This window comes from Aythya marila (genome assembly GCF_965140915.1).
Source record: "Aythya marila genome assembly, chromosome: 3".
NCBI classification, from domain to species: Eukaryota; Metazoa; Chordata; class Aves; order Anseriformes; family Anatidae; genus Aythya; species Aythya marila.
In genome coordinates, this window is record NC_139044.1 from 78,788,555 (window position 1) to 78,807,351 (window position 18,797).

General features: G+C 43.4%; 1 protein-coding gene across 4 annotated transcripts in view; it reads left to right on the plus strand.

Annotated features, from left to right (window-relative positions):
- The window catches only part of NCOA7 (nuclear receptor coactivator 7), an 88,951-nt gene that overhangs the window by 19,573 nt on the left and 50,581 nt on the right, over nt 1–18,797 (plus strand). For all 4 annotated transcript variants that reach the window (XM_082757408.1, XM_082757407.1, XM_082757410.1 and 1 more), the window contains one exon: nt 1,838–1,969. In XM_082757408.1, coding sequence (XP_082613534.1) covers nt 1,920–1,969 — 50 coding nt within the window. In that variant the 5' untranslated portion in view covers nt 1,838–1,919. The remainder of the gene's footprint in view (nt 1–1,837; nt 1,970–18,797) is intronic.

An 18,797-nucleotide genomic window follows, 5' to 3' on the forward strand; every position in this document is an offset into this window, starting at 1 on the left:
CAGATATTCTGCGGGGTGGGATCAGTAAACCATGGGAGAGGAAGAGAAGGGATGGATGGAGTGTGCCTCCATCTCTTGCACAGGGTGAGGCCCCAGGGAGAGATCCGGCATCTCGCCATTCATGCGGTGCTTTCCAGCTGTCCTGTTTGAGGGACCCTTGACACTTCCCTGTTCTAATCCCCATGGGTCCCTCTGTGCTCCTTCTGTTTGTGGTATCAGTCCTGTCTCACTGCTCTGGTCATTTGGTAGTTCTTGATAACAACGTGAGACTCTGACATGACCACTCAGTGCTCTTGTGCACACACAGCGTGTCGTAGAGGGAGGGAAAATCTGTTGCTTTCTTTGAGCTTCATGTAGTTTGCCATGGAGGTGGCAATTGTGTGCTTTTGGAAGATTTTTGTAACTCACCATGCAGTGCTAACAGAAATGGTTTTTGATGCTCTGAAGGCCTGAGAGCCTACTTCTCACTCACCAGGGAGGGTGGGGATGTGCCTAACTTCTGGGGAGGTGTGCGATGCCCTTACATAGGCTGGCCAGTGGAGCAGGCTGCTGTCTGCTAGACGTCTGCATTCTGCTGGAGCCCGCACCATGCATTAACTTGTGGAGATAAAGGAATCTTCTATTTATAAACCAAAGATGTCATAGGCAAATTTGCCATGCAAAGAGTGCTGTCACATACTGACCATTAGAATAAGGCCCTGCCTGATGCACAGAGATCAGAGAAATCAGATTCCTTATGGTCTCCTGGCTGTGTGCAAAATTAATGAGTGAGGGATGCGCGTTTTGAAGCAATGGACTTTAATTGCCGTGGTCTGAGGCTCCATAAATGAGGAGAAAATGTTGTGGCAAGTATTTCTGAAAGAATGTAGCACGATATGCTCTTTGGGTTTTCAAATAGATTAATCCACTGTTACTATGTGATCTCTGTTGTTGACATCTGGTAGCTTGTAGCTTGTGGTCTTCTAATGCAGGGAAAAAAATAATGGGAGCTGATTAGGTCTGGAGGAATTGTTCTTCTGTGAATCATCAGTTACGTGATCTCCATTTCTTTGTTATACAGTCCATTAGACTCAAATGTTCAGTAGTAACTTCTGGTTTAAACTTTAATCTGGGGTACTGATTAAAATAATAATAACTTTGAAGAAGTTAACTTAAGGTGTGCATGTGTACAAGCCATCAGGGTGGCCTGAATGTATATTGGGGAGGGGAAGGGGATGAACCTTCCTGGCAGGACTGTCTGAAAGCAGTTGCTGTGGCATGTCACTAACTGCAGGCAGCGCCGAGCCGTTCTACAACTCCCACCTCCTGGTGCACAGGTCTGACAGCGCTTCTGCAATTTCTCTGCAGAGCAGGAGGTCGGTCCCGTGCCTTCTCCCTGTATGCCTGTTTGAACGTGTGTCTTGTTGCCAACAGTAAAACCAGTGTAAAGAAGCTCGGTTACTCTTTTCTTTTCTCCTCTCCTTTGTTCTTAAACCTGATTTTTTGCCGTTTTAAAGAACTATTACAACGTCTGGTTTTACTGTTTCTATGGGATGTTTTTGAGCAGTCTCAGTCTTCCTACACAGAAGATGTTTTGGTGTAAACTTGCAGAAGACTTGTATCCTTCAAGGGTTTTACAACTTGCTGCTGCTCTTTGGATTACCTGCTTTGTAGTATGCCTCCTTCTGTGCTGGGGAAACTGGCCTGAATGCATTTATTGTGTTTTGTCTTACTGTGTACTGAATTGATGCTGCATGACAAGCATTGACTAGTTAAAGTTTTACTTTGCTTTGTCGCTGTGTCAGGTGTTGTTGACGTGGTGATTTATGAACTTCCTGTTTGTAAATGTTATATACAGGGAGCTCTACCTGGATATGAGGTACTGAGGGGAAGAAGAGCATCACGCCCGGCCGCTCACCTTGCCCATTTAAGTGCACATAATGGAGACCAAGGAGGAGAAGAAGGAACGAAGACAAGGCTATTTCGCTCGGTAAGGTTATGGGTTTTATTTCAGTGCTGATTAAAATATTAAACTCCCCGCTCTGCCTTTTTCACAAGGCTTTACAATTTTAAAATCATACATAAAAATAAACCCCGAGCTGTGTTATGTGTCCAAAGAGTGCTTTCTTGCCCTGTCCCTACTGTTGGAGTGGTGATTTGTTCTCTTTGGGTAGTGAAGACAAACTTGAATTATAATTGTTATTTATAACAGAAAACTGTCCCTGGGTACTCAGTTGCACAGTGCACAGAAGTTGAGCTTCCAGCATTGCATTCTGGAGAGTGTTTGTAAAAATAAACACATCTAAAACAAAAATGTCTAAACCTAAAGCTTATCTGACTCAAATAAAGCACAGATTAAGTAGTATTATCTTGTAGGTTAAGGTGAGCTAAGAAAAGGTAGCTATATGCTGATGGGTTAAGCTGCCTGGACTTTATCATCTATATGAATACAAGCTACATTTTTTCAGTCATTCCTTTTTTATCATTTGGAATTGATTGTTCAAACAAAGTGACATAAATTTCCTGATAACTTTTACTTGATAATTTAGTATGTCTGTAGTAATCTCTGAGCTCTGATGTAAAAGAAGAACCAAAGCTCATTTACTTCTGTAGGGATAGGAGGAGGGATAAAATCAGTATAAAAAACATCTTTGATTCTGAGGAACCTCCTGCACCACTGAAATGGAAAAGTCTGTACTCTTTCTACTCTGTGTTAAACAACTGTTACTGAAACTGTGCTAAAACACCAGCCTAAGTATGTTACAGACACCTAGAGACATCTCTGTCACACTACCTTGAAGAAGTAGTGTGAAGAAAAGTTGCAGTATTGATTAAATTGCTCTTCGTGTGGCATGTAATCATAACTAAAGACTTTAGAAGGTTTTGTGGTGAAGGATACCTGTTAAGGTCAGGTAGCTTGCTTTTCATTTGGAGAAATGCAATTATGTCGATATTGTCAGAAAGGAATGTTGTGATTTATGATTCTGAGAAGTGGAAATAAACAGTCGCAGCTGTAGGCAGAGGATATATCAAATAGGGGAAAACATATGTGAAGAGATTTCATAACGGAAAAAGTAACTTGTTAAGGAAGACATGATCTTCAAGAGGTGTCTGAGTAAGGAGCTGTAGCATTGAAGAGAATGTTCTGAGTCCTTTCTGAATGCTGTCTGCTAAACAAATTGCAACTGCCATGAGATGCTTTCAGCCAAGTCCTCCTTGACATTTTATTTAATTTGTTTTGCAGCTTTTCTATGTCACCTGTGGCTATTCTCTTACAAGTGCTCACGGGGGCAGCGTTTCCTAAATGGGCACAGGACATTAAGTAAGGGTCAAAAAGACCTGAAATCAGTTTGGAGCTGTAGCACTTACCTGCTGTGTAGCAATGGGGAGGTCATCTATCTTTTTGCCTCCTGGCTTGCATCCTTTTCCTTTGTGTAGGTCTTAGGTCCTTAAGTGGAAGTTCCACTCTAAGCAAACCACGTATCGTTTCTACGTGGATGCTATCACAGACCCTTTGGTCATGTTTAATAGACACTGACACAGGTCAGAAGGTGTTGTGCCCAGCTCACATTCACATGCATCGTCTGGGTGAGCAGTCAGGGACAGAAGCAGAACAGAATTTACATGCCCGCAGTTTTAGTCTGGCGTGCTTCCTCCAGCAAGCAGCTGCCAGAGTATCTCGCAGATAAATGCTCTGACATTTATGACATGATACACGATGGCCCATGGAAGTGTCACAGAAGTACCTGAACAGTTAGCTGGTTTGTATTGCCTTTAGTGCAAAGGCAGTCCTAGCAAGGCCAGTAACTGTTTGTTGGTTTGTTTTTGGTTTTGTTTGTTTGATTTTTAAAGTGTTAGTTTTGACTTAAGTTGGAAACTGTTGTCTACATTAGGTGCCCAGTATTGGCACGCCTAGATAATTTACTCAGGCGGGTACTTTGTTGCTCTCAGTTTTGGTTTAGTAGCATAGACTGCAGACACCTGCTCTGTCCTTGTATTTGAGCACCTAAGTTTAATAGTTTTGGCCCTAGATTCAGATTGGTTTGTGTTCTAAGTGAAATGTCCTGCTTTTCCTGCTAGCTTGAGCTCATGCTTATTAGGCCAAGAGCAACTTCGGGTGATACCCCAACACATGCATCCCTCTACTTCTGTTACTACTACTTCCATTACTCTGTTTTTTTTTCCTTGCCTCTTTTGTTTTGTGAGCCTAGGGTAATAATAATATTTGCAAAAAGTAATTATATGAACGGTGGGTATATGTACAGTAAACATTCTTATGGGGCAAGGACTGCCCTCCCCCCATTTACTGTAATCTTGTTATGTCTGCATGAGATCAAATATTCAAGGGAGAGGACTCTACCACTTGCCAAAGCAGAGAATGGAAAACACATTAGACCCTCTGCCATCGAAAGGAAAAACTGTGCTCCATGTCTGGAGGGTGGGGGAAAGGGCTCTGCTCTACCGTGGCCTGAGGAGAAGGGTTCTGCTTAGAAAGGAAAGAACTTATATATGCGGTGCTGCTGAAATAAAATGTTTCACAGCAGGCTTGTGGGCTCTATGCATGAAAATATATGGATTTAAACAGAAAACTTCACTTGCTAATACGAGGGGAAAGGTTGTTATGGTATTAACAAGGACAAAAGCACTAGCTAAAAAGGGGAGATGTTTGCATCTTAGGGAATTTTACTTTAAACCAGTATCAGTCTTAAATGCTTGCTACCTGAAACCTGGGCTCTGTGTTGGCAGTGTGAGGCAACGTGTGGGCATGAGCAGCAGAGCAAGCACTGGCCTCATGGCCCTGCCAGCACCCCAAAGGGTCTGACTTCCCACCAGGAGGCAGCTTCTTGTCTACATGCTCATTTAGTCCTGGCCCCTCCTGGAAGTGTGCTGGCAAACCAGCTCCTGCATTGCCAGGGGGATGTGAGGTTAACAAGAACCAACTGTCTGCATCTCTCTGCCCCACATCGGTGTTTCAAGTAAGCTGGTTTCAACATAAATCCTATAAAATATGTAAGCTTCATGTACTGAAGAGATGTACTCAGCCATTGCATCTTTGTTCAGCAGGTCTTCATGCTCATCAGTGCTGCAGTTTTTCCCTGCTGACAAACTGCACTTATAATAGGTTCCTACCCCTTCTCATGGGAAGTGAAGCTAGTACAAAGCTTTCCCCATCCATTGCTTCTGCTTACCAAGTGCTCCTTTCACCCAGCATGTGTTGTGGTAAAGGACTTGGTTGTCAAGAACTGTAACAAGTCACTTTTTCAAGTGAAATAGAAATCGCTAGGAAACTTCTCAAAGATCAATTTAGATTCCTTATGCAGATAAGATGTTACAGCTCGTGGGAGTTTAACAGGCAAGAAGTAGAAGAGTAACATGCATGCATAGATTTCTCTTAAGCAATGGGTCCTTATTTAACACTGCTACTCCTACTTAAAGACTGTCCTGCATAGTTAGGTTTCCTTGCCTTTTTTTTAACCGTGTTTCCAGGCTTTTCTGTTTACTTCTGTGCCGATAGCTCCCAAATGGACCAATGTCACTTCAGCTCTTGAACAGAGCTCTGTCTCCTCTTGCCCTGAAGGCTCTCCTGGTATCCAGCCAGTCAGAAATAAATGGTACAATGTGATATGGATGAACAATGGTACATCTGTGTGTATTGGGTCTGTGCTCTGCTATTGCTTGCCTGTGACATTTGGTTCTTTTTACTGTGGTTATGGGCTCTTGAGTCCTGATACAACGTGCAGTTTTCCTCTGTGCTGTGCTTCCTTTGCCTTCCCTCTGCTCTTGCAGAAAGCCTCTCAGTTTTCCTCTGCCAGCTGCATATGATCAAGTACAGAGTTATTTCACTCACTTATGGTATTTACATGTGATACAAATGCATAAACTTTAGATAATCCAAATTTTGTTGTGCTGAGGTGCAGTCTGAAAGCAGTAAGTTAACAAAGTAGCTGTTACAGTACCAAGACTATTCTCTCATGCCCCCAGGAAGGGAATATTTCCTTTAGTACAAAGAGCAGATACCCCCACCCTGGCTAACTTGGTGTCTCTTGGTATATTCATTATCATTGTTGCTTATAGAAACCTAGTTCCATTTCTCTCAAGAATAGTTTTTAAGACAATTATAAAATGAATAGCTATTACAAATTTCACTAAATTTCACAAAGAAACTGTTGAAATGAGTGACACATGTCATGAAAAGAATTGAGTATAAGTTGATAATCTGGAAGACTGAATGTGCAGCTCGAAGCTGGAGTTGCTTTGCTTGCAAAGTGCTGTGTTACTGGATATATTTGGACAAGAAGTTCTAGGAGATGGCAAATCACAAGGGAAGAATTTGAGCAGCTCTCTGAACAAGTGACAAAATAGGCTTTTTAGTTTTAAGTTTTCTGTATTTCTTAGCTCTCGTTGCTGTGAACTAGCCTTTTCCATGCCTTACATGATCTGTCATTGCTACGTGAAGAAACTTTCAACTATTTCCTTAGCAGAGAACAACAAATACATCCTTTATTTGGGGAGAAAAAAAAAAGGTGTTTTTCAACAACTAGAACAAGTTGCTTACGTTAATCTTATTAATAGTTGTCTCTAATCTGTAATGATCTTAATCTGAAGAATGCTTTATAGAGATGTACGTTAAGACTGATATTTACTTTGAATGATTTTATTTTATTTTCTTTATAGTTTCCAAGGGACCTATGAATTTTATTTCCCAATTTCTTGGTCACTACTGAGAGTTTTCTGAAGTCAAAGATGAAGTACTTCTATTAGGGAAAACATCGTCATGGGGAATTGGGTGCCTTTGTGTTTGTTGAGTTTACTGTTGTCTTGTTAGCATCATTCTTCTGGAAAAAAAAACCCTATGTAAATGTCTGGGACATGCTCCAAAGCCCATCTGAGTAGGCAGAGGCTCCGTTTAGCTCCAGATTGCTAATACGCAGTCAGAGGCTGAAGCCAGTTGTACAGCCTGATACTCACCTCATGTTGCCTTGTGATGTGAATATTTAAGGAAAGTGATGAAATTCACAACTTGTTTTAATTTTGTTTAGATTCTTGGTTTAGATAGCTAAATTTGCATCCATGCAGATTAAGATTTGCACATTCAAACCAAGGCTTACAAAGATTATGTGTGTGAGTGTTAAGTACAGTTATCGTTTACTTGTTACTTAGCTCTAATTTGCAGCTCTTCTCTTCGATAAATTATTTTTAATCGCTAAAAAGAAGTAATACAGTAAATCATACACAGCGTTGCAGTAACGTTAGCTGTTTACAACCTAACTTTACCCTAACCTGTAAACATTTGCAGTTGGTTGCAGTAGGAGTCAGTGATACCTAGCTGAGGAGCTCTCAACAGCTGCAGTCTGAAGAGGAGTGGGCGAAGGAGCCGCCCGCATCCATCTCGCTGCTGTGCTCCTTCCCTGCTGCTGACACACGGCTGCTGCTGGAGGCAGGGGGCTGGCTCACGCAGACCCTTGCTCTGGGGCAGCACCATCACTCCTTGGGTCAGTTTGCTGCATGTTGCAAACCAGTAAGGCTGTAAGCGGACCCATTTGGAATCTTTCTGGGTTTATTCTCTCATTGCATTGAGTGCTCCTTGCATTACAGTTTCGCCAGCAGTTGTCTCCTCGCAATTGTTCTTGCTCTGCTGAGCCAAAGTGCTGATGTTTATGCAGGTTTCCTGTAGCACCCATGGTTTATTTTTTGCTTTCAGAAGGAAAAGTTTCCACACATTGTTTTTAAAACAAACCGTCGTGGAGGTTTGTCTTGGGTGTGAAGAATATTCAAGCCAAGGTCCTGGAGATGCATAATTTTTTTTTTTAAATGACTTGAGGAAATAATACTTCATTTCAGCTCATCTGTATAATGGAAGTTCCTTAGCTCTGCTTCCAGACGCATAAACATTACCTCATAGTGCTGTTATTGGAACTAAAAATGGTTTTGCAGTTTATTCCCATTGTTTTGACCAACGTTGTGTATGCCTGAGGCGTTCTATTTTCTAAGAAAAGGCTGCAGATATCAGTCTGTCAGATTTATAGGTGCAAGCACATTATTTGCTCTGTTATTTAGGTGTGTATGCGCGGGATCAATTTGATACGTTGGCTGCTGAGAGAAGCCATAAAAACGACTTTCTGAAGCATGCAGCGTTGCTATTTGGCTTCCACTTACTTAAAATGGAAGGGTTTCAATGTTTTTAGCAGACTTTCTGCCTGCTGCTGTGTAGGTTAGTATTTCAGCTGTCTTCTGCAGCTGCTCTAGTTTTCAGGCATTAAAAACTATCTAGAATTTCACAGACAGCAGCATAGGAAGATTTTGAATAGAGCTTTTTTGGGAGGGTGGTGTGATCCCTTCGATGCTTGAGAGACATTTGCTGTACGTTGCTCATATAATTACTGTTGTGTACGTATATAAAAAATGAAAGCTTTCTTTTTATGATAGATGTAAAACCTGAAAAAGGAGGGTTGGTGGAAAATTGCACCTGCTGTTTCTGAAGCGTGTTGTAGATGTGATGTTTTGCAGCAGAATGTCAGATTGCTGCTTAGGAACTGTTTCCTCATCTCACACTGCTGCTGTTGTTTTGTATTAGCAGTCTTGTAATCCTGTGATGCCAGGTGAGAGCGGAAGAGCAGCCTGAATTATCACCCTCTACTTAGCCCGTGAATTATTCTCGATTTCAGCGCTTCCTCTGAGAAATACAAACAAGACAGTGGCTTGTGCGGTGCCGGTCCTGGGCAGTGCTTTGTCCTCAAGAGTAGTGGAGTCACCTATGGTCGAAGGAGAAAGCTGCTACTGGGTAACAGAGTTCAGTGAAAGGATGGAATAGGGCCCTGAGATGGGGTTTTCTGAAATTTTCTGATACCATAAATGGTATTTATGGAAATTCAGAGCTGCGTAAGGCTGGTTACATGGTTAATCTCCTCACCCGTTCTTTTCTTCCTCTCTGCATGTGATGGGACTCAGTAACAGTGTGGGTTCTGTATAAAGGGGTGTGGTAGTGTGTGGGTTTTTGTTTCCTTATTTTTAGGAAGGAGAAGAAAGGGAGAGTTCCATTACGCTCCTGATTTCCTTGAGGGCCATATCACAGAACATGCAGAGAAAAGAGATCCCTTTTTTTCAGTCTTAAAGCGTGCTGTCTTACAGCAGCAATTTCAGAATCTTCACTGGTTAACTTGCAAGATCGGTGCCCAGCTGGTTTGTTAGGCAGCAAGTGTATGGTGCCCTTATATCTGCTTTTCCCAGAGGGACCTTCGGGTGTCTCTTATCAGCTTTTAAAAAGAAACTGTAAGAAAAGAAACCGATTTAGCCTCCTCTTTTCTCGAACATAAATAGTTACACGATAGGCCTTTTGATGTAGGAGTCTGTGCGGTGTCGATAAGACTTGCTGCTCACGTAGCCAAATGTATTTTGTCTTCCTCTCCTCTTCTCCCCACACTGCCTGCAGCCAGGTCTGCTTCAGGCACAGCCTGCAACTTCTCTCTGTGCTCTCAGAGAGATTTAAAGACATTGCATCTCAAAGGCTGTAAAAACGTGGGAGCTTCAAAGGATGACCTTCTGCATAGGTGAGACTTACAGTTACCTTTATGGACGGCGCTGCGTTGCTGTAGTGCCCACGGGTCAGCCTCCCAGCAGTGTTTTCTCTTCTGCTCTTAGGACCTACTGCATACAGTTCTCCCTGTTCCCAGCAACTAAGCCTGCTTAAAGCTGGTGGAGATCTAGCACTAATGCCTGGCAGATCTGTGCCTTACGCTGATGCTGAGAGCATGCAGCTAACACAAGAGGTGGTCCCACACAGACTTAGTTTTGCCAGGTCTCCTATGGGCAGCAGTGCTGCTGGCTGGGAGCTGCTGGGAGCGGGGGCCCCTTTCAGGAGCAGCCACGCTGATGCTCGCACCTAAGGAGACGCCTGGCAGGGCTGATTTCTGCCATGGTGCTGTTGATCATCCCTTGTTTGTGCTCCAGGAAATCCTGGCTGTCCCACCACCTTGTGACAGCAGCCCCACTGAGCTCTCATGTGCCTTGTGCCTCGTGGCTGGTAGGGCACAGAGTATTTTGAGAAGGAGCAGAGTCAGCGTCTGGAGGTCTGTCACAATTTGCTTGGGAGAATCCCTGGTTCGATAAGGCGCTAAGCATCCACCTTCAGGAAAAGTTGCTGGCATTTTTGGCCCGCAGATGAAGTCTGCTCCTGTGACTGAGGGCTCCTGCCCTTTTGTTTCTGCTGTGTGCCATGTTGTCTGTGCTGGCTTGGCTGGTGAGAGGGTCTGCTTCTGATAATGGTGCTGCACGTCTGGAGTGGAAGGTGGTGTACCCAGTGAATGATGCCTGCAGGAGTGTGCTTTTGGAGAGAGGCAGGCTTTTTATTTTTCCTCTTCTATGGGGCTTTGGAGGAATTGGAGCAGCGTAGGAGCCTGTGCTGCAATTCTTCATGGCATTAGTCTCTCTGTGGTGCCAGGCTGGTGTGTTCCCATGCCCTCAGCATTAACCCAACCTCCAGATTGGGTTTGGGAGCAATTCCTCCAAGCCCTGTCTTGCTCCTGCCAATCCAGTTACAAGGAGTGGGTTCTAAGTGTAGGTTTGTGGTTTTTTTTCTGCCTTACTCTGTAGTTTGGGCAGGGCCTGTTGCCTAGGATCAGCTGAAATTTGAGGACGTATGTTAACTGTGCTCTGAGTCTGTGATGCTCCACCACTGAGGTCTGTGGGATTTTTCTTGTTGATTTGTGTGGGAGGAAATCCCAGGGAGAGCAGCAAAATTGGTTAGGAATTCAGGGGGTAGGAAGAGAATTGCCCTTTGTAATGCAAATGAGCCATAAATCAGGCAGCTGGCTCTGAGTGTCTTAATGCACTGAGCACTTTCCTGTCGGGCAGCAGTCTCTTTGGCATGGAGAATGTGACTTGTGTAGCACTTCATCTACTGGTAATAAATTCAGGCTTTTACCTCTTTTTTTTTTTTTTTTTTTTTTCTGGAGTGCCTGTATTTAATTCAGTAGGCTTAGACTTAGCATCTAGCCAATCGCATAGGCACTGAACTTAGCTTGTATTTGATGGTTTTGATTTAACATCATGTTTCTGTGTTGTCAGCTGCTGGATTTTTGCTTTTGGTAATGCTTCTATAAATACATGGCTTCAAGGTGTCTGTCGCATGTTTAAATCAGATGATCTCTCACACTCAAATCTTCTGAAGCCGAGGTTTGTGGGAGCCACGTGTAGGAACAGAGCTGTGACCAGGGCGGTGGATCATGTCCAGCCAGGCCAGGCAGAGGAGCAGTTAAATTCAGGAGCACTTTAACCTTCTCTTTTCCCCAAGCTGTTACTCTGGCCCTCTGGGCTCCTGGAGTCCAGAGAACATGGAGGTGGATCAGAACCACTCGTGTCCCCTTTTCCTTCGTGCTGCCAGTGGTCAGGATCTGCTTTCTGCTGTTGCTTTCTCCCTGTGGTAAATCCCAACCATTTTTCACTTAAAAGTGAAAGCACAGTAATTTATTATTGTGATAGAAGAACCACAGAGAAATTGTAAACGTAACGGAGCACCTGCCCCACTGGCATAGTGCTGTGGCTACTGAGCAGCGTCAGGCCATGCCACATCCCTTCACAATAAGGTATGTCCATACAACAAGCTGCACTGACACGCATGCTGTGTACATGTAACTGCCCTGTGTAGGCAAGCCCTGCCCTGTCCTCTCATCGTAGTACTTAAGGTTAGTGACCTTTTGAATCCAGGTGGTGCCTTGCTATTTGGTATAGAAGCATGGATACAAATGCTTCCTGCGGGGGATTATTGTTCTCAGGTATGAAATACCCATTGTATGAAACAACATCACGCATTATCCAAACACAAAAGCTGCAGCTTCTTCTTTTCCCCCAGCCATTATCAGCATTGCTGGGTGTTTCTCTGAACTTTAAGCCAAATCACAGGATCTTCCACATACGTGCGTGTTTCTTCTCCTGTGCTGAGTGTCACTTAATTGGAGCTCTTTTCAGAAGCCAATTAAACTGCTCAGCCTGCTAAATAGCCTGTAGGTTGTTTGGGAGCAATGAATGCAAACGTAGAAGTGAGACACACGGTGAGCTGGAGAGCTGAGTCACATAGTGAGACGTGTTTTTAATAACTCCTCTGAAATGCTTTAAATAGAAGCTTTTTCCGCTTGTGTCACGGTGCTTCGTGCTGTAAATTTGTTCCTGAACAGATGAGTTTGCAGCCAGCTTGTAGGCATGTGCACCGTATCCCTTATGAGCCCCAGATGTGATCAGCAGAACCCCAGGGAAATGCTGGTGGCAGCTGGATAGCTCCAGTGCCGCGTGGCGTCCTGGCGTTGCGCTGCCTTGGCGGGCGGGCCGTGCAGAATGGTGCAGCAGTGCAGGTAGCCCTGACATTTGAATGGCAATTTTCAAAGTAACTTCTTAAATAAAAGCAAAAGCTAATGCACAGATCAGTGATCTCGGTCTCAGTCCCCTCCCTTCCTTAGGATGTCTCTTTTAAGGTTCATTTAAATAAAGAAATAATGAAACTTTAGCCATCGTTACTTTCTAATTCCCCTTACCTTGGTGGCAAAGTCAGCCAGATGACTTAATTTATCAAGTTAAGGATCTACTTTAAGAAGAAAAACGTGTTTTCTTCTCTTCCCTACTGCTGTTGGGGAAGCAGTGCCACTGTTTCCCTCCTTTCTGCAGTAGGGAGAGCTACACTCCTCCCAGCTCTCACAACTCAAACCCTACTGAAACATTTCCATCGTCAAAGTGCCTTTTCTGGACAAGTGGGAAGAAGATCCCACAATTACTTCAGTGCTCTTGTCAAAGGGTTGGGTGGGCACCGTGTAGCCTGTGTCTGGTTTGGCTTTCTGGCCTCCTCTTTTTGAGGATCTCAGCCTGATAGTGCAAAGAAGGCTGTAGTTTGACCAGCCCTGCAGTCTCAGCAAAGTGCCTTTGAACTGGCACTGCTGCGTGAAGGAGCAGTCGCAACGAATGTTCACGGCTGCTTTTTGTATCTGTTTATGTCTTTAGCAAACACAGCATGCCTAAGCTATTTATTTTTAGCTGCTTATCACTTTGTCTGGCAGTATTACATGAAACAATTTATCGTTATGACCCCAATACGCGTTGTAGGTACAATACTGAAATACCATTCCCTAGGTTTTTCTTTTGGAGGTGGGTCCCAGCAACATTATTGCTGCATGATGCGTGTTGCTTTCCCCTGGATTTTGCTTTGACCATTGAATTTCATTTGCTATTTTATTGCTTCACTGTAAATGTTTATTGCTATTTTAGTCACTGAGCATTAAACTTCCTTCTGACTTTTTGGTTTAATCAAAACTAAAACTGAGTATATTTTCAAGAAAATATGGCTCTTATCTGAGAAAGTGGGTGAGTAGTGCTGACTGCATTGAGCAATACACATTCCTGTAGGTCTACTAATATCCTGTAGGCTTCTCTCTTTTTTTTTTTTTTTCTGAAGTTCTCAATTCTTGCATTTATTTCCTTATTTAATCAATTAGTAATCTAAAAGATCCTTCCTTTTGGTCTCATGGAAGTTGAATTTATTGAAGAACCCGTAACTGAGGCAAAGAAGGAGGAATTGATGAAACTTCTGGGGATCAAACATACTTCAGCAAGCCTGATGACCACGTGCTTGTTGTCTTCATCAAACAATCTTCGCAGTTCAGTACAGCGTGACTGTCCTGTGCAGAAGCCGTGCAGCCTCCCTGTACTGTCCAGCTCAGCCGTGTGAGCACAGCTGCGGTTTCTGTGGTTTCTGTGGCTCCAACACGTGGCTGTCAGCGGGAGCAGAGCTTCAGCAAGTGGGGAGCAGATGGAGCGGCGTGCGCCAGCCGAAGGGGACCAGTCAAGGCCATTCCTCCCCCAGCAAGAGGCTCCAATGGAGCAAAAGTGTCTCACTGAGCCAGTCTGGGAGGAATTCACTGCGTGTGTAGGAGAGGGTTTGGGATGATTCATGAGCACTATGGTATGAGAAGTGTCTGGCGTTGTTAGCAAAGGAGAAGAGGGGGAGCAGGATGGGATTATGATAAAAGTCAGGTTGGTATTTGCGGCGAGATAGATTTGTGGTGTGGATTTAATCGAACAATGCTGTTCAATGAATTTAAGGCAAAGTTAAAGGAGTAACTCTTAAGGGAGAAATCTCTTCATTTTACATTCTGTCTAAAGCTCCTCTTCAAGAGCATGCAGTAACTGAGGCTCTAAAAGACGGAATTAAATAGATGTCTAAATCAGACTAAAACAGCTTTCCAAAATCCTGTCCCTATGGAAAGGTTTTCATTAAGTTGTTGTCATGGCAATGGAGTGCTGAATGCTTCATAACCTCTTTCGCTAAGTAAACAGAAAAGATGGGGATACTTCATGCCTTGGAAAACAGAGTTTATTTGCGGGAGCACTGTATTCCTAAATTTAAGAAAATAAAACCTTTTGTAGAGCTCAAAACTCCCTTGAGTTTTACCCTGGGAAACTGTGAACCCCCCCCCCCCCCCATCTAAAATTAACATAAGAGAGAGCTTAAGTAGATTATTTAAGATTCAGTAGAAGACTTGGGGGAAAAAAATAACATTTTCTCATTTAATCTCAGAACAGTTTTCTATCAGAAGGCACAGCCTTTCTTGGATTCCAGAATAGCATGGCTACAAATCATTTCCTCCATGTTACAGATGATGAAACAAAGGTAAAGGGAAAGGTAAAGGGACATGAGAATGTAAGTTACTGGCAATATCAGGAAGAAATGGACATACCTGAACTGTTAGTACAGCCCTTTACTCCCTGAAGCATGGTTCCTTTCTTGAGCATTGCTGATGGCTGACCATGTGTAAAACCCAGAGCTGGTATTTGCTGTCAATTAGTAACAGGAGTTCCAATAAAGGTAGAATTTTCCAGCTTTGACCTGTGGTACCAATACCAGAGGTTTCTGTAGCTGCTGCGTGCGTTGTCATTGGGATGAACTGGCAGAGTATGGCCAGAACGTGGGCACTTCTCAGTTCATTGCAGCCATGTGTGATGTCCTTGATAGCTTATTCAGAGTTACTTTTATCATAGGTTTTTCCCCCCTCCGGTTAATTACTGAAATTAACAAAAATGCGTGCCTTCCCTTATTTTTCCTCTACCAGTCTGTTTCAGTTGTAAACATACAGCCTTGTGGCTTACTCATTTCCAGAACAGGATGCACACCAGCCTGAGGCGGCGGCTGTTTGCTGGAGCGTGCTTTCTTGCAGGGTGGCCACTATTTACTGAGATCTCTCACTGGGGATGAACACTTCTCTGTGCTGTTGTGAAGTGAAAGTAGCTGCACTGAGGAAGTCGGGAGAAGGCGTTACAGTCTGGCAAGCAGGCTGACTTCCTTTGGCTCTGCAAGCAGTAATGGTTTGCTTTGCCTGAGATCACTTATTCATCAGGCTACATCAGATCGGATCACAGCACAGTCATGCTGCAAGGTTTCTGTACGTAATTTTTGAACACAGTGAATTTGATTTATACAGCTGTTCTGGATGGGTGGAGAAAGGCATGTAGCATACAAAGAAATTAGTACAGCTATTGAGTGAAGAGTTGTAAAATGTAGATGAAAATGATTAATTCTGAAGGAAAAAAATGTGCATATGATTTTGTGCACAAGGCAAATTTACAGGAATCTTGATGGGAACAAAGGGGATTAAAATAGTTGAAGAGTTTCACAATTTCTGTTTAACCTTATTGCATGTATGCACAAATAATGAATTAAAAGAAACGTGTTTGTGCTCTGCAGGGTGTTATGCTGATGGTATGCCAGATACACACACAAAAACCAGCCTTGTCTTAATAACCTGGGAGGTTTTTAGGACAACCATCGATGGGGACCTCGTGCTCTTTATCTGTGATTACGTATTGAATACACACAAAATGAGTTCCAATTCAATTACTAGTTGGGCCTTTCAGATGAATAAGTGTGAATTGAAACCAAATGCATTTTCTAGAATAATAAAAAAGTTATCTTACTGTTAGATTTGTTTCTTTATTTTCTCATATCAGGGATGCATTGTTTTCTTGATTGCTTGTAGTCTTCTAGTGAAAGTTTTGCAGATCACATCACCTCTCCTTTGTCTGATCAGTTTGCTTTTTACACTAATGACCTATCTTGGTGATATGGGAAACTCCATCCGTTTTATTCTAAAAATGCGTGTTTATTTGTTTCTTGTAGGCAATCAAATAGACTTTGATCTGGAAGATGAACTAGGTAATTTCTTAATGTTTCCTGGCTCTTTTCCTGTAAGTCAGTGCCCAGACTCTTTTTTTTCTAAATCAGTTGCAATTTAATTTAAGCAAGCCCTGCTGACATTGTACTTTTACCTGCCCACTCTGAAATGCTATGCCTTTCAGCTCACTAGTCTTTATTAAATCATATGAGAACGGTCTTTGTGTTGCAAAATGCTCTTGTTCCATGTTCAGCCTAAAGAGCAGGTGCCAGAAATCTCTGCAGCCAGCTCCCAGTGTCCATTAGAAACTAGTTCCCCCTGATTTTCATGGGATTTGGTAGTAAAGCTCCCATGCCATCCATTTTTCATGGTAATAGACTGAAAGCTTTTACTGGAAAACCATATCTGGACAAATTTAGAAAATGAAGTATCAGTTGTTGCTCAGAAAATGCTTTGAGGAGCACTAAAACGATGCCTCTGTGTAAACACCGAAGACGTGCTTTGCCTGTCAGAACCAATTAGCATGAAAAGCTCTATCTGTTGTCTAAATGAAATTGCAGATGTGTAAGACTCTTCAGAAACAGCAGTGGTTTTGCAGATAAGCTGTCTCCAGCACTCCCTTTTTCTCTCCCCCTCTTCCTTCCTCAGCAACTTCCCTGGTGAAACATGGCATATTCCTCGACTGTGATACTGAAAAACAAACATCATCTGCAGTAATACTTTGTCCAGATGCACATTGTTTTGTCTGAAAGGCTGTTTTAATTGCAACACCTGACATTGTTGTCAAACTGAGGGGCTTTATTTACTTATGTGGCCTTCAGCTCTGTTTGGCTCTTGTAAGGTAAAAAATAGTTCGGCTGGAAGGGGCCTTCAGAGATCATCCACTCCGACTGCCCAACCTCTTCAGGGCTAGCCCAAAGGTAAAGCACGTTAATGAGGGCAGTATCCAAATCCCTCCTGAACACCTACAGGCATGGGGCATCAGCCACCTCTCTCAGAAGCAACAACGCTTTTGTTGAGAACAAAACCATTAGATATCTTCCAAAGCAGTCAAAAAAGGAATAGTTTGACAAATGATGTCCTTAAATAGGTTTTCCATGACCATTCTTGCCAGGAAGGGTAGGAAATAACAGAGAGCTGGGAGAAGAGCAGCAGGTGAGACCCTCAGTATCCAACTTGTTCAAGAGAGGAAGGGTTTAAAACCTTAGCATGAGCAGGATTGCTCGTGTGCCTTGCTGCGATGTGGACCTGCTGCTCCTTGCCTGTGGTCAATTATTGAGCAATACACAGTTCCCATTTGACCGTCTGTTGGGCATTTCAGTTGAGTCAGTGCTAAACAGCCTTCCTGGGGTTGCCGTCTGGTGTGGGAGATGCTGAAGGGGTGCCCAAGGGGATGGAGTTTTGTTTAATATGCAGTGGCTCTCCTGCCATGGTGCCTACAGCCCAATCTCTGCAGCGCTCTGCCAGTGCATGTTGGTAATGAATTGCCTTGTGCATGTACAGGACTTCAGTTTTGCTGTTCTAAGAGGGTGTACTTAATAAAGGCAAAATATGTAGTGAATATGAGGCTGGTTTTACAGGGTTAAGTGGTGTTGAAGGCTTGTTTTTGGTTCCTTAGGGAATTACAGCTGAGGTCTTTGAAGAGTGAGTAAATTGGGGGGTAATTTTGGCCAGGCTTTAGAAACCTTAAAAAGCAGCATCTTGTCAGCACAGATCATAACCCCAGGCATAGCTGCAGTGACTCCTGCTCCTGTGGTGAACATCACAGGTACTCAGTCCTCATCCAGTGCTTTTTCAGGGTCACTGCTCTGGGAGCTGGGTGGTCATTGCCTTGAAATAGAGGAGTGGGCAGGACGAGCAGGCTCAGCATTAGCTGAAAATCTGGCGTACGTCTTGAAGACAGGATAGGAGTTATGGGCACCCCTGCCCATCTGCAGCAGCAGTGGTGTGCTGGGGCTGCTGGAGGGTGCATGCAGGATGGTCATTGTGGCACTGGAGTAAAAACTCAGGGGCATGTCTCATTTACAAGGCAGCAACCAAGTTCAGCCACGAGGTAAGGATGTGTCATTTTAGTGGAGTAGGCTGCTCTGTAGAGACTTCTACCAGGGCTAATTATAGACATTGTATAAGCAATGCGACTGCAATGTTTTGCAGGTGTTAGAGCAGCCTTTGATCGGGTTTGTGCCTTATTAGTCGAAGATAAGCTTCCTTTGCATACCCAAATTTTCTCTAATCTAAACAAAGCATTTCATCTGATACATAGATGTATTCACTTTTATCTTTCAGAAGTCTCTGTAGGCTGTTTTCATATGTAGTCAGGACCTGGTCTGTAAAATTTCACACATACAGAACCTGTTTTGCTGTGCAGAGCGTGAGCTTCTACTGCCTGCCTCCCAGATCTGTGGTTTGAGCAATTAGGAAACCTCTGCGCAAGTAGGACCCGTCCCTACTGAGTTGGCTGCAGGTAGTGGAAAGCATTTAAGAAATGTGCATAGAGATGTGTGAGACAGACACTGCTTTTGTGAGACTGTCTTTTGGAACGCTTCGCTGGGAAACGCTGGTTACGTGTGGCCTGTCAGACTGACCCTGCTTAGGAGTCTCAAACTTGGGAACTGGATTTAATGGTTTTAAAAACAAACAAACAAACAAAAAATCACCAAAAAGTAAACA